Source organism: Embiotoca jacksoni, unplaced genomic scaffold, assembly GCF_022577435.1.
Source record: "Embiotoca jacksoni isolate LCO1_2020_lvr unplaced genomic scaffold, fEmbJac1.0.p SCAF_15, whole genome shotgun sequence".
NCBI lineage: Eukaryota > Metazoa > Chordata > Actinopteri > Embiotocidae > Embiotoca > Embiotoca jacksoni.
The window spans coordinates 13716581-13731766 of NW_027185285.1; the positions used below are offsets into that span (position 1 = coordinate 13716581).

The 15186-nt window shown below is 41.2% G+C and overlaps 1 protein-coding gene across 1 annotated transcript in view; it reads left to right on the forward strand.

Annotated features, from left to right (window-relative positions):
- The window catches only part of LOC138198357 (alpha-1,6-mannosylglycoprotein 6-beta-N-acetylglucosaminyltransferase B-like), a 63774-nt gene extending 60910 nt beyond the window's left edge, over nt 1–2864 (forward strand). Inside the window, exons 17-18 of the mRNA XM_069149733.1 lie at nt 616–887; nt 1597–2864. Coding sequence (XP_069005834.1) covers nt 616–887; nt 1597–1795 — 471 coding nt within the window. The 3' untranslated portion in view covers nt 1796–2864. The remainder of the gene's footprint in view (nt 1–615; nt 888–1596) is intronic.
- The last annotated feature ends 12322 nt before the right edge of the window (nt 2865–15186 follow it).

A 15186-nucleotide genomic window follows, 5' to 3' on the forward strand; every position in this document is an offset into this window, starting at 1 on the left:
TCAAAAATCCACAAAAATAAGACCCAGGTTTGTTCTCGACGAATCGAAAGAAAGACATAATATCAAACACAAGCATCTCCACGCATCATGTGCTTCTCATCTGTCTCTTTACCTTGCCCCTTTTCATACCTCCTTATTTTCATGATGAGCTGTGTGTGCGTGCGTGTGAATCACGGATGTGTTTAGGAGGGGAACTGCAGCAGAGAGAGATTGGAAGCCGGGTTATTGCCTGCGGCCACAAGGAGCCTGTTTAATAAATGGGGCTGGAGGCCAGAGGGACATGTCAGAGAAATGTTATTACCTTGGTTTATGAATAGCCCCAGCTGGAGGGGGGGGATCTAATCAGGGCTCTCAACACAGACTTATTCTGCCTCCAAATCTCATTTGTTATTGGGAGCCATAACTTCACCCATATCATTTCCTGAGAGGTTGACGAGGACCTGATGAGCACTTTTCTATTTTAATGCTTCTTTTTATTGTTTAAGTTGTACCAGCTTCAGTCCAGGAATTTTATTTGTTGCCGAGCTGAATGTATAATTTGTCACAGCTCCATAATGGAGTATAGTGATTGTTTATTTGACTGGTCTGTGCCATTTTACCTTTTTGCTCCTGCAGGATTTTTGTTCCCCCGAAGCTCCGTTTCCTCCGATAAACTCGTCTCGGGCTTGGCTGGGATATCCTCCCAGTCCTTTCATCCACCTGCCGAACTCCAGAATCCTGACATGGGCCTCCAACGCTAGCTCCTTCTCATCCTGGCCGCCTCTCAGTGCGCTGCGACTTCTGGCTTCGCTGCAGGGCCAATCGTGTGTGAAGGCATGCCAGAATGAAGGACTAATCTGCGAACCCGCCTTGCACCGTTTCATCAACATTAGGGAGGCCTTTAGCGCGTAAGATACATTTTCATTTGGTTAATGTGTTAAATGACATTCATTTGACCAGCACATTTGTTACCTTTTTATTTGTTCCTATTGGCAGATGGCAAAGGAAACCCGTCATGCTCAGTTTGTGTTTAGTTTAGTTTGCATTTCTTAAGTTGCATGACCAGAAAAATGACCAGAAAAGAATGTTTTTTTGGACAAAATAAAAAAGAAATTGTGTAAAAATTAAACAAATTGTTTTCAAACATGCTTGTGTTGCTCACCATAATACTTCCACATCTTATCTTTCATGTTTGAGTGTGGAAGTTGTGGCGGTGATAAGGTGTATGACAATGGCCAATGCACTCGCAGCCTTATTGTGAAATGTAATGTAACGTCTTATTGGAACTGTCTCCTTGTGCATCATGAGGACTTCATTCCTGAAAACAATATATTTGACTATAACCTTTCCTACAAACAGTGTCATGCCTCATGTGCACTTCTAGTCTCAAAATGATGCAGCGGTACAACGTAGAGAAAACACTGGCTTACCCTTTCGCGTGTTACATTTCCCTTCACTCTAAAGGCAACACTGTAGCATTAATATTAAGTATGTTGGTTGAATAATCATTCTTACCCTCTGGCATTAATATTAAACACATTACTGAGTAACATTAATGGATTTTTTTATTCTTTCATTACACTGTAAACTGTCCTCATCCTCTGCCTTTGTTCCCAGGCTGGACTTCCAGTGTGAAGGATTGGAGTCGGAGATGAACCACCTCTTCCCCGCCTTCTCAGCAGAGCATGCCGAATGTGGCCTGCAGCAGGACCCGCTGCTGTTCAGCTGTGCGGGCTCCAGTGCCAAATACCAGCGCCTTTGCCCCTGCAGAGACTATCGTAACGGCCAGGTGGCACTGTGCAGGGACTGCCTATGACCGCAGGAGGACCTGCTCGTGCTGTTGATACTTGGAAAGACCCAGGCTGCTCCGGGAGACTCTCTCTGGCAAGGAGGCTCAGTGGTAAAAAAAAAAAAAAAAAAAAGCTGTAATACATAAACAGTGACTGTGCTACCTTACCTCTGACCCAGGACTGGCTACCAAAGTAGGTAAGGTATCACCAACCTCTCAGGGAACTGCATGATTGTACTTTGAATCTGGTGGGTTTAAAGCCTCAGTTTACAGGTTTACATGGCTGCATTAGGACCACAGTCTTTACAAAAGTCATGAGTAAATGTGTAACTTGATGGATCAGTTAGATTAGTAAAGAAATCATGAGCAATCAAAAGGAAAGCTTTGATAAAACATTTGCAGATGCTTTAATTTCAGAAGTGTGTTGACTCGGTGTTAAGTGTGTGAATACTTAAAGTATCATAGTGGAGTTTGGATATTTGTACAAGATGCACCCAAAGCCATTTACACCATGTATGAAATGTACTATTTTACATGTTCTGTGAATATATTTGTACATAAACATTGTTTAATAAAAAAGAGGGTGAAAAGAGGTTGCCACTGTTTATAATAAGGGTGTTTTTATATATATATAATATATATATATATGCAAATATTCATGTTGCTCCTTTATAGAAAAGGAACTGTGAGCTGCATTACTGCTTTTGAATAACAAACATACTTTACATGACCTGGCGTTTATTAAAAGGTGCTTGTCACCCAAAGTAAACTAGGTTTGACAGACTGTGTACTCACATGTCCATATTGATGATTCTGAGTGGATACGTGCATGTATCTGTCACCCTCCCATGTACATCATGCCCTGTCTGTCTACTGCATGCTTACTTGCCTTTGATGTAATGTTTATGATTCAGAGGGGCTGCACAAGGTATGTCCAACAACACAATATTTTTCTGAAACAGGATCATTAAAGACTTTCATATTTCTGAGGAAGCGCTCTGTGATTCACATTGATGTTATTTATAATTAATCTATATATACTGCCTAACTGTTACATTTCTAAATTAACTTTTACTGTTAGAACATGGCTGTGATGTTGAACAAACCTGGAGCCGCTCTCCTCTTTAATGGTGTCACTACAAGGAAAAAAAAAAAAATCTCAAAAGTCTAAAACTAGATTCTTCCCTTTTTTGGGGGTTGCTGAGTGAGTTTGGACTGATTGTACGTCCAAACGCTGACGATAGGAGCTTTTCTCTGACACAGCTGATGAGATTACATCACATTTGTCTGCAGCTTTTAGCAGTTTTAGACCGGTGAGGCAGGGTACTAAGATGAAAATATATATAGACATATTTTTTTTTTTATGCGTGTGTATATATATGAAGTTGCCTTCAGAAGTGCGTTAATTCTTTGTGGCCTAGATTCAACAAGGTGCTGGAAACATTTCTCAGAGATTTTGGTCCATATTGACATGATGGCTTCAGGCAGTTGCTGCAGATTTGTCGGCTGCACATCCATGATGCAAATCTCCCGTTCCCACCACATCCCAAAGGTTCTATTGGATTGAGATGTGGTGACTGTGGAGTCCGTTGGAGTTCAGTGAACTCATTGTCATGTTCAAGAAACCAGTTTGAGCTTTATGACATGGCGCGTTATCCTGCTGGAAGTAGCCATCAGAAGATGGGTACACTGTGATCATAAAGGGATGGACACGGTCAGCAGCAATACTCAGGTAGGCTGTGGCATTTAAACGATGCTCAATTGGTACTAAGGGGTCCAAAGTGTGCCAAGAAAATATCCCCTACACCATTACAATTACATTGATTTGTACCTTCTGGGAAACAGCATGAACATGACAGTTCAACATAGTGGGCTCCGTGGAAAAGAACTATGTAGATATGAAGGGTTTATTGGAAGGTATTGTAAGGTAATGAAAACACAATGATTCTTAGTTTCAGGTGATTACACATTGAAGAAAACATTCAGTAACTAAGGATATTATGTTCCATTTGTGCCAATAGATCCCTCTAAACCCTACACCTTGAACCTTTAAGTACTTCCAATGTTAAGTGGCTTAGCTCTGGCAAAAGGATGGTAACACAAAGAGGGAGTTTTCCTCTGCAAAGACTTTGCAAGATACCTACTTGATTTATTTAGTACTGGTTGCTGTTGTGTCGTATTAGCCTTCTCTGACCTAAAGAATGCCCTCTCTCTAAGAACACCACTGTGGATTTTGTCCTCCCATATCTTACATTAGAATTGCATTAGGGAATCTCTTCATGGCCAGAAGGAGCAGGATGAATGATTTCAGTGACCAAGTACTATTTTGACCTGCATATAATCTGTGTGAGCAATGTTAAAAAAGACGAGATGACAAAAAACCTATGAGGAACTGCAGCAGGGTTTGATGAAACAGACCTATTGGATTTAGTCCTATAGAATTATTACCACGAGATACAATCCGACTAATTTCAAAGTTCACAACATGATGTCAACTAGTTATGTGTCACATCATTATAGCCACAGGGAAGAAGGCAAATGGTTGTCTTTCCAGCAGATTTTCTTTCAAATACTTCAGCTTGCTTCAGGGAACAAAAATATAAGTCATGAATTGGAAACTATTTGTGAGGCGATTTTAAAGACTGTGAAAAAGCTACTGTTTTCACCCTAAACTATGTCTCGTCACATCACATCAAGACTTACTCTTCTGAGTTTGGGTTTGCACTTCTTCACCCAGTTGCAGCAAGAAGAAAAGTGCATTGGTATTTTGCAGGATCGCTCTTCAACTGTAGACTCAACCTTGAAGATTCTTCAGCAGAGAGCACTCTACTCACTGTTCACACTTCTGACAAACTCATACATACATATATATACATTTATACTTTTACCTCAGATGGAGCGCTCTCCTCGGCAGAAATATTTTATGATTGGAGCTAAAACTTTCCAGATATTTTCATCATACTTCATTTTCATCCCTCCTTTTGGTTTTGTTTGTGTGGGCTCCGTGAAGTGAAGTTAATATTCACCTTTAAAGATGGACATTATAATATGCATAGAATGGCTGCAATGTCACTAAAGTCATTATCATGCGAGCTGCTGCTCCACTGAAGCTGAAACCTTCCACTAAGATAAGAGGATTTTAATGAAACATCCTCCAAAGACAGAGCTGGAATTTGCCAGTTTTCATTTAATGGCTGTGCTCGTGTCTCTTTGACTGATAGTAAGGACTGTTTCACAATATGCCTATTTCTCCTCTCTGATTTATAATCTCTAAAGTAATATTGAACTTTCTCTTGATCCCCAGAAACCAAAGGAAGAGGAGTGTATGTGTGTGGCAGCAGTAGTCAGGAAGGGTTTGGATCTCTTAGGGCTTTTATGGGGAGAATTCAGGTGTTGAACAAAATCCTCTTAGACTTAAAGTTACAAAGAATATACTTCAGAGTTTTGGTATGGTATTTTTTTCCTGAGCTAAACTTCCAAACCTGCACCCACTTTCAAGTGCTTTTCTATTCAGCTCGAGCTCACCTCTATTTCTGCTTTTCACCACTTCAAAAGTTAAAAAAAAAAAAGGTAATTTCCTGGAAAGGAAGCATTGCCATGACTGATGGATTCTGCAGAAACCACACAATGATGGTTTTACATCCTGCAGATAAACTGTGCTTCATTTGGAGGTGTTTTGTCTTCAACCTGTTAACTTTGACCTCAAACAGAATAGTCTGCATGCTGCTGAGGATCAGTCCGGGACACTGTGCGTCAGAAAGACTGGCTCAGCTGTGACTCTCAAGAAACAAAATGAACAAAAGTGGAAAAGAATTTCATCATAGAGGTCCTTTATTTCACAAGCAGAGGAAAAATTGATGATGGGCAAAAGTTAACATAAATGAAAGTTCACAGAACTGGCTGTGCACACACACACACACACACACACACACACACACACACACACACACACACACACACATCACTTGCTTTCCTTCAGAGAGAAATTTTAAATGTGCTGGCAGTGATTATACCTGGAGGTGTAAAGCTGATGAAAGACAATGTGTCATCCCGGGGAGGATCCCTGCCTGTAACCACAATTCACTGGATATTTATGGCTGATTTAGCTGTGTCGGTGCTGTTACATGTAATTGTGTGATCAGTATCATATACTTTAGAGATACTTGACCTATACTGCGTATTTAATCTGTGAAAATGTGTTTTTAGCTTGCAGCTACTGATGGAAATGTCAGTTTACCAATTTATTCTGGACTGAACAACTTTACCCTAATAACTTTGGTGAGCTGTAAATAATTTTTAGCTAGCTCCATCACCAGGTGAAATATTAAATTCGTCCAATACGACAGCTTCTGATCAAATACCTGCACATCTATTCCTATCATCCTCAGATGTACTTTTTTATTTTAGTGCTGATTTTCAAATGTTAGCATGCTAACACACTAAACTATGACGCAAAACATGGTAAACCTGCTTGAAATCAGCCTCTTACCTTGGTCAATAAGAGCATGACAGCATTCGGCAACCCACTGTCAGTCACTTCCTTAACAACCCAACGCATAAAATGTACATAAAGATCTACTCAGATGTTAACTCATCACTGTTTGTCTGAACCTTCCAACTTTTGAACTCATTGAGGCCCAGAAGTAGCTCCCACACCTGAACACATTTCATACCTAAATATAATCAAACCATTACAAATGTTTTTATACAGTTTTTGCTCGATGTAATCCAGTTTCAGTGCATACTGATTGGTTAAAGCTGCACCAACAGGTTCAACATTAACCTGAGGTCTACACCCAGAACGCTGCAATGACTACAAAGGATTCCCTATGGAGTGAAGTCAGACCCATATATTCACGCAGTAAATTTGGGACGAGTAAAACCAAGCTAGCTTGCTTTCACAGTCCAAAGACATGTGAGCTGGGTTAATCGGGGATCCTAAATTGGCTGTAGGTTTGAATGTGACGGTGAATGGTTGTTTGCCGTGTGATGAATAGTCCACCTGTAAAGGATGTACCACCAGGGGTACCCCCTAAAACTGTCTCTTCTCAGAGTAGCTGTACCCTGAGATCCCTCCAGAAGTCTGAATTATTGACACTGTCTGAGCCCTGGATACCCTATGGAGGAAACTTTTTGGACTCTTGAATTCACAGTCTCATTTTCTAAATCAGTATCCACCGCTCATGAACATAGGATTGGAACATGGATTGACTAGTGCATTGCCTTGCCTTCAGCTCCATCTTCACCGCAATCCAGTACAACAGCTTCATCACATCAATACCTCACTGATCTGCCAGTCAGTCTTATGCTCCATTTTACCCTCACTTAATGAACAAGCCTCCATTATAACCAAAACTCCAATTCCCTCCCTTGTCCACGGGAGAAATCAACTGTTTTGCAGCAAAGAACCACGGCTTCAGACTCGGACATGCCAAGAGAACCAGATTATCCGCAAATAACAGAGACACACTCTTCCCCAACTGAGTCAGTGGCAAAGGACAACTTTGACTGTGGCAAACACCAACTGTTTGGCTTCCTGCACCGCTCTTACGGTGGTTATATAAGGAACCCAAACACACACAGGCCTCCCAGAGGAACAGTAGGTCATGAGCCTTCACCAAGTCCACAAAACACAAGTAGATTGGACACGAAATCTCCCTCTAGTAACTGAGCAAAGGGTTGATCCACCATTCAATAACAAGGACAGATCTCAGATTAGTCCAGCAATCAATCTGAGCCTCCTTTCCAGCACGCTGGGATAATCTTTTCCCAGGCGGCTGAGCAGTGTGCTAAATTTGTAATTGAAGCACGCCCCCCTGTCACCTTTTTTTGAACCTGGGAGCCACCACCCTGATCTTCCATTGGTACTATCCTCGGCCTGCACGGGACACTGAAGAGGCGTCTCAGCCAAGACAGTCCAAAAATGTCCAGAGCCAGCAAACCTCATCCACATCCATCCTTGCCGCTGATGTTCTCAGGTTGCTGCCACAACAGCAGCCAACAATCTTCTAAACAAGTATGAGCACCTCCCGCTACAATGGAGCCTTTGAACATGGCCAACTCAAGTTCCATGTCTTTAACCTCCCTGGGATGAATGGGAAATTAATCTTGAGGTGTGTGCAATAGACAGGGCTGTCCTGCTGTCTCCTCGACGACAGCAGCAGGTGGTGTTCATTTGATAGCTCTGCTTCTCTCTTCACCCAAGTGTCTGAGACATTCGAGCGCTGAGACCACAAAGTCCAGACCGGTCCATGTATGTCTCAGTTCTTAGAGCCTCATTTTTCACAACAGCCCAGCTCTGACTGCACACGGAAAGTGAATTAGACAATTGCCACAACACAGGATGATTCATGGCGTGGCAGGCCACCTTCTCCAATGAGAGAGGTCACAGACTAGGATTAATCACTCTTCTCCACACAGAGCAGACATCATAATTCCTCCTGCTTCACCTCAGCTTCTCACCAAGGTCCTCTCTGCTCCCTGAGCTCTTCACATCTTCTTCTTGTCTGTTTTTTCTAGTATTTACCCTGCTTCTTCTGTCTCTTCTCTCTCTTATTACTTGTTACTTTCTTTTCTTGTTTTGAAAGCCTCTCCATGACTCATCCTTTACATTAACACTGTGTTTCTGATACTCCTTTCTGAACAGTTGCCTCTGTCTCCTGCTCATGTCTCTTTACTCTTTAGCATGGAGATAGCTGCCTTCTGCTCATGCTGCCCCACCGCTGCCTCCCACAAAGATAAACGCCTCACACATAATGACTCTGTGTCCCCCTCTTTGTTTGCGCCTACTGTATGTGGATAGCTTTCTCCATTACAATAGTTGTGGACAAACTGACACTCGCATAGACTTTACTGAATGGACTGTGCCTGACTAGAGAACTGCAGACTGGAAGAAATGTTAGTCTGTTTGAGAGACATTTTTATTTAAACTATGGTGTTATTAGTGGTTATTGGTGTGTATCCAAGACAGATTTTTACAATCTGTGTTGTGTATTTCTTACTTTACCAGTCACCTGTAATCATATACAAATCTTTTAGAAACTATGTTTATCATGTCTCTGCCTGCCACCTTATTTCTGTAATATCTCACTCATTCACTCATGTAGCTCTGCCTTTTCATCTTCCTCATCACGTTTTTAAAAGAAAAAAAATGTTCTACAGCAGTCAAAAATATCTGATTCTTCTTTACACACCACTACACACTGTGAAAACACACTTTTAATTTCATTTTTACTCATTATGCAGATTGTCTGGCTTCGAGGTTTACTTTGTTCCACTCTTTTTTTGCCTGCGTTTTTGCATTGCCTGCTGTTTCTGTTTTACATTGACTGCTGCTTGCAGATGGCGCACCACTTAGAAAGATAGCAATTTTTGCTTTAAGGTGAGTTCTCTTGTGTACCGCAGTGAAGTCAGCTTCATTTTAACTGAACCACAGGCATCACAGGTAGGTGGGTGGAGGCAGTGCAAACAGAGCAAATACTGAATCACAAAGGTTCATGTGGAGTTTTCATCTTCACACCCTCTGAGAAGAACAGACACATACTGCACACTGTACTTGATACAGTAATTTGATCTGCAATGTGTCCATACATGGTAATAAAAAACTATTTGAAACTGTTTGTTTACAAGAAAGTTCACTAAAGGCCATATACCATTAATGTAAACTTTGTTGTAATAGGCATAAACATTTAAACTTTAGAAATCTGATTGACTTGGATATATTAGAATAGATTACATTTTGGGAAATATACCTATTTTCTCTCTTGCAGTTACAGTTCACTAGAATACTTTCTGCCAACTAAGTCTAAAGCTGCAGCCAACAGCTTAGCACAGTGAGAGGATATATCAAGTCTGGCTCTGTTGGAAGGTAACAAATCTCTAAAACAGCCCATCTAAAAACAGTAACCGCTATTTAATGTGCAGATTAAACATATGAAATATAATGTTTTAATTGGTGGCCCAAATAAAGGTGCTGGTTGACTTTGTTACCTTCAGGCAGAGCCAGGTTGACTGTTTGGGCTGTGCCTGATAAATGTTTTGCCCTAAGGTTTTTTACTTTTTAAACATAATTACCATGTGTGTACCATTATTTAGCTGAAAAGTAATTTACTGTCCTTGATAACATTAAGAACCCAAACTGAGGAAAAGAAAGCAGGTGTGTCTTTTTCCCTAAATCAGAGGAGTGCAAGAGTCATGATTCCTGGTGAATCCTTTTTCATGCGTTTAGCTTGATATTTTCTACATTTCCAGCCTTCTGCTGACAGAGTTATGGTCTCCACGCTGTGCCTTATTCTGCAGGATATTTCACCCTCTTAAAGTGAATCGACACACTTCACATTTGACGTGTCTCCGCGTATTTCTTTCAATTCATTTCCTGAGTGGATGTGAAGAACACAATGACAAGTCAATAGGCTACTGCCCAGTCATTCTCAGTATCTAAGTCATCCCCTTCCTTGGTTCCAGCTTGCAGCTAGCAGCTTCAGCTACAGACGTCCAGGCTGCAGCCTTCCAACAATAGCAAAGACTACTCCATTACTGAATTTATAGAGCTGAGTCTGAAGCTCACAGGACATAGGAACCAATTCTCCACAGCCGTCTGTGGAAAAGAAGTGGCAGCTTTTGACTGAAGAGCAGGGCTGGCTGTCCGGGGCAGAGCTTTTGAGTAGATCTGAGAGGTTTTGTGACTGCATACCTTCAGTCCTGACGAATGAGGTAACCCGGGAGAAAAATGGGAGGTGGACGAGAGAGCGATCCTCTTTCCTTATAGACAGTCCCTCCACCCAGGTGACTCTGTTGTCTGATTGGACTGTCAAGCTCTAAAAGAAATGATTGAGAAAGTGTGAGGAATTAGGCGCAGGGGAGAAAAGTGGAAAGAGACTGACCATCCTGAGGAGAAAATTAATCAGATGGAAAGCAGGAAAAGATGAGGGGAGAAATGATTGAAAAGTAGGAATAAAAATCAAGGCTGCAAGATTAGAGGCAGGGAGTCTAGAAAGAGTGAAGTGGAAGAGAGATGACAGAGAACAAAAAAGCAGCATGTGTATATGACAGGTTTTTTTTCAGTGCTTCTCTTGGCAATCTCAAAGGATCCCCAAACACCACCAAGGATATAATCTCAAATGGGAATCATAGAAAAACATGTTTTCTTGGATCAGTGTTGTTCAGAGCTTGATGTAAAAGTTTTCAGAGGGATCAAAGGTATATTGCATTTTTACAGCAAGCATGCAGCATGTTCTCATGAGTTATTTACTGAACTATGGATTGAGGAGGTGAGCGAGCAGGTGAAGAGAGCAAGACTAAGACTGAATATGGCTGTGTATGTTGAAAGTAATCGGCTGCAGAAAGAGAAAAACTGACACGACAGCTTTAAAAGTTGAATGTCCCTGAAGCACAAGGAAAAGTCTAGAAATGCTTCCACTTAAAGGGTCCCAGAAATCCCCACAGACCTGCAGACAAATAAAGAGCTTATCAGCTACTCAAACTGTTGAGATAGATGAGAAGGACATGTTTGCAAGTACGGTCATTTTCAACATTCAGTTTTAATCGTGGGTAGGAGAACTACTCTGTGCAGCTCAACAGCTGCATTATTAGAACCCCGGCCGCTGCTGATTTCTCACAGTTGGCATGTTTCCATCCAGAACAGGCCCAAGCCATCCTCAGCAGCCAACCCTTCCCATCATGTCTCTCAGCCACTTTTTTTTTACTTCTTATTATGTACTGCAGCTACCTTGCAGCACAATTGTATGTACTGTTACATGTAGTATGTATTCAATTGGAACATACTACTTCATCATAAAAATGTGCCTTTAACTTTGACCATCTGGGTCATATCCGTTGAGATCCGCACCGCGACATTTGAAATAAAAAGAAAAAGGATGTGATTTGGAACAAGTACACTACCTTTTAATGCCTCTTCTTGTTCTTCTTCTCCTGCTTCTTCTTTTTGCGGGCGGAGCATCAGCGTCACCAACTATCTTGGCGGCTATGATTGGACAATCTGTCTTCTGGAGCAGAGTTAAGCAAACAGTCACTTATTTCAATTTGCAGCATGATGACAGTGTTGCAAACGTCATTGAAATCATTTAAAACGTTGTCCAAACTATACTGGAGCTTGAGCAAAGCCTACATTGTAATGAAATGATGGATGCTAATCTATACATTCACATCAGTTTCTACACCAGACTTTTCCTGTATTGTGACTCTGTCAGCTTTGCATGGCTCCTCTTTACAAGCCCTGTCACTGAGGATGTCCCCTAAGCAGCAGATGGCCTTGTGCCAACATGCACATCCTGTGTGGTAAATGATTAAGATGTTTACCAATGATTAAAGATGTTATTTCTGCCTGAAAAGCCTCAGATGTGTAACTCAGTACACTGATAGCAGGCATGAGTCAATGTTTGATAAATGATTCAACACTTGGCTAATCAATTCCCCTGACTTCCTGGTTGTTGCCGTGGATGAATCCATGACTCAGTTATGGTTTGTACAGTGTCATAGAAATGTGCTGTGTTTGTTGTTGTTGTGTGTCCTTGTGGGAGACTTGAGCAGACCTCTGTGTGTGATCTCTTTTGTTCTTTCACAAGAGAGACAAAAGCGGCCACAGATTATCCAAGGAAACAACCTCGGGTCTTTCCTAGACTTCCTCTAGACAGTCCCCCTATTTTCTGTCAGTATGTCAAGTTCGTTAAGAGAGAAGTTAAAAGATCAGTGTAGGAGGCCTATCAGCTTTTTGAGATATCTAATAGGAGTTAGTTTTTCCAGGGATTTAAGCCACATGCCGGTCATTTCAGAGTTTGATGATGTGATTACAGAGAGTTGTTTCCTGAGTTGCTAGGTCTTCATATGGCTCAATAATTACTAATACTCTTCATGGAACAGAGTGACACTGTGTGTCAAAGTGTGCTACCAGTGCTTAGATAGCATCAATGCTAACAAATAAATCAGGATGGTTTGTTACATTTTATGGTTACATCTTATTACTATAATCTCCCACTTTGATTGGCCTAAACTGATCTCATTTGAGCAGGTTAAGACATAGGGGGACGTCTTAACCTGCTCAAATGAGATCAGTTTAGCAATATGTGTGACCCCCCTGTTACCCCATGTCACTACTACCATGTAACACAAACGTATTGCTGGAAACACAGCTGCTGGTCTCAGCAAAAAAAAAAGAAAAGAACATCACCCGTGATGCTTGATGAACTGTACGTTGATATAAAGCAGAATACAGCCCTGAATCATTTCTCCTGCACACTCTGCTGCTCTCTGTTCATACTGAAGAATACATGTTGAAACTGTACATATGTGGATGTCTTTTGCCGTTTATTTGCATGTGGATATTGTTGCTGAAAATAGCAGAGTATAAAAAGTGAATATGTCTTTTAAGCCATGGTGGGGGAGGCAATGCCTTTCAGATGCCATTAATGACCGTAAATAAAACACACTTCGGCCCAGAGGTGCGTGTTAGGAAGTTAACTAAGAATACATTAAAAGGGATTGTGCAATTAACACATATTTTGTGGAATTATAGCTCATAGTTAATTTAAATCAATTCACACATATTCCACGTTTGATGCCTTCCAAATGTATTATTTATCGTGAGTTGTACACTGATCTGAATCCGCTTTTCAAATTCAACCTTTAAATATGAGCTTTCCCAACAAAAAAAATTCTGCAATAAGGTCCTTGCAATCATCTTTTTGTTGTTGTTGTTGTTGTTTTTATGGAGTAACAAGGAGTCATTTAAAGGAATACAATGACATTTGGGTTTGATGCCCTCTTTCACACGAGAGGATTACTACTATTCTCAGTTTATGGTAGATTAGAGCTACGGTTATGAAAAAAACCAAAACCAAGTTTAAAAAAACGAACAGAATTAGGTGTGGCTGTGTGCTGGACGATTTCTTGATGAGTCGTGGTGAGAGCCCGGCGAGCTGTTTCCACTGCATCCACTCATTGTGCTGAACTAAGCTAACTGTCTCTTAGCATAGTCCCGACGTAGCATCCTATTTAGTGTTCGGGCATGAGCTTGGTACTGATTTTTTTCTCTCCAAATTATCGACAACAAAGGAAATGAGTATGTAAGAGATTCTTTTTCTTGGACGTTGCATCGTTTGATGGATAATTAACATCCAGGCTTTTAACAAGAACAAGCAGTATCTAGTGTCTATCCCTGCCTTTAATTGCTCATACCTTACAGCAGTAAAGTTCATGTGACAGTAGCTCATGGTGCCTCATTAATACAAGCATGTTAACATGCCACTTCCTGATTTAATGAGTTCAAAATGTCCATTGAACCAGTGACTGACACTGAGGAAGCCTCTAAATATATGATAACAGACAAGACGATTGATCCAAGATGATGATGATGATGATCCCTCCTTGTAAAAGTCCCAAATGGGCTCATCTTTCCACAGCTGCCCAGACTCTGTACGCTCTGTATGTCTTCCTCATTTGAATATGAAAGGCCAGTGGAAGCATACATCAAGATGACTGATTCTGAGCAGATTGTGGGAAGGGTCATTTGTCATGTTTTGTCACGGAGTCCGAAACCTGGTGATCTGTCTTCATATCGGAAGACCAAACACGTTAAAGATCTACTAATTAGCCATTCTCAGATTATCATCTTGAGTCAGAACTGGCTGCAGCTGTAAACTCTGGAGAAACTGACTGTTTTCTGGCAACCACAGATATCTGTATTTACAGTACCACCACCTCCACCCGTACTAATCCTGCTCGACGAGCCAACTGATTGTAGTGTACTACCTTCATGTGGACAAATTGGTGAATCTTTTTTCCCTTTGACAGTATTGGCACGCTTTGAAGTCTGAAGCCTTTAAATGCAGGTATTGGGGACATGTATGCTTTCAGGGCTAATACCTGTTTAGCTGGAAGAAGCCTGAATATGGCAGCTGATTTAATTATTTCTGGACAGTGCTGGTTGCCTCTCTCATCTTCTTTCACTGTCAACTGGATCTGTTTCCTAGTCTGCACCGTCTCTTTAATCCAATGGAGGAATGTATTCCTCTGATGTAATTATTTTAGCCCGCTGCAAGACATAACGTGATTTTCGGTCTTATAGAGTGAATTTGGACAGCTAATTTTAAGTTTTTCTGCTCCGCTTGATGTCCCTTTGAACGAGAATGCACTACAACATTTTTTTTTTTTCTTAGATGAGAGGCATGAATCACACCTCCTTTCCCGTTGCTATTTCAATTTTTAACCTGAGGGGGTGTACTCAGGAGCTGGCACAGTTTGATGCAGGGCTTTACAGGGAACGGATGAGATGTGTTTCATTACTTTTCTGTATGTTACAGTGCCATAGTTTATTGGAAAGTGTGACCTCACTGATGTTTGGAGCACTTGATGTCTACTGTGCTGAGGAAGGAAATAAGCTTTAAGGTGACTACAAGAGGTGC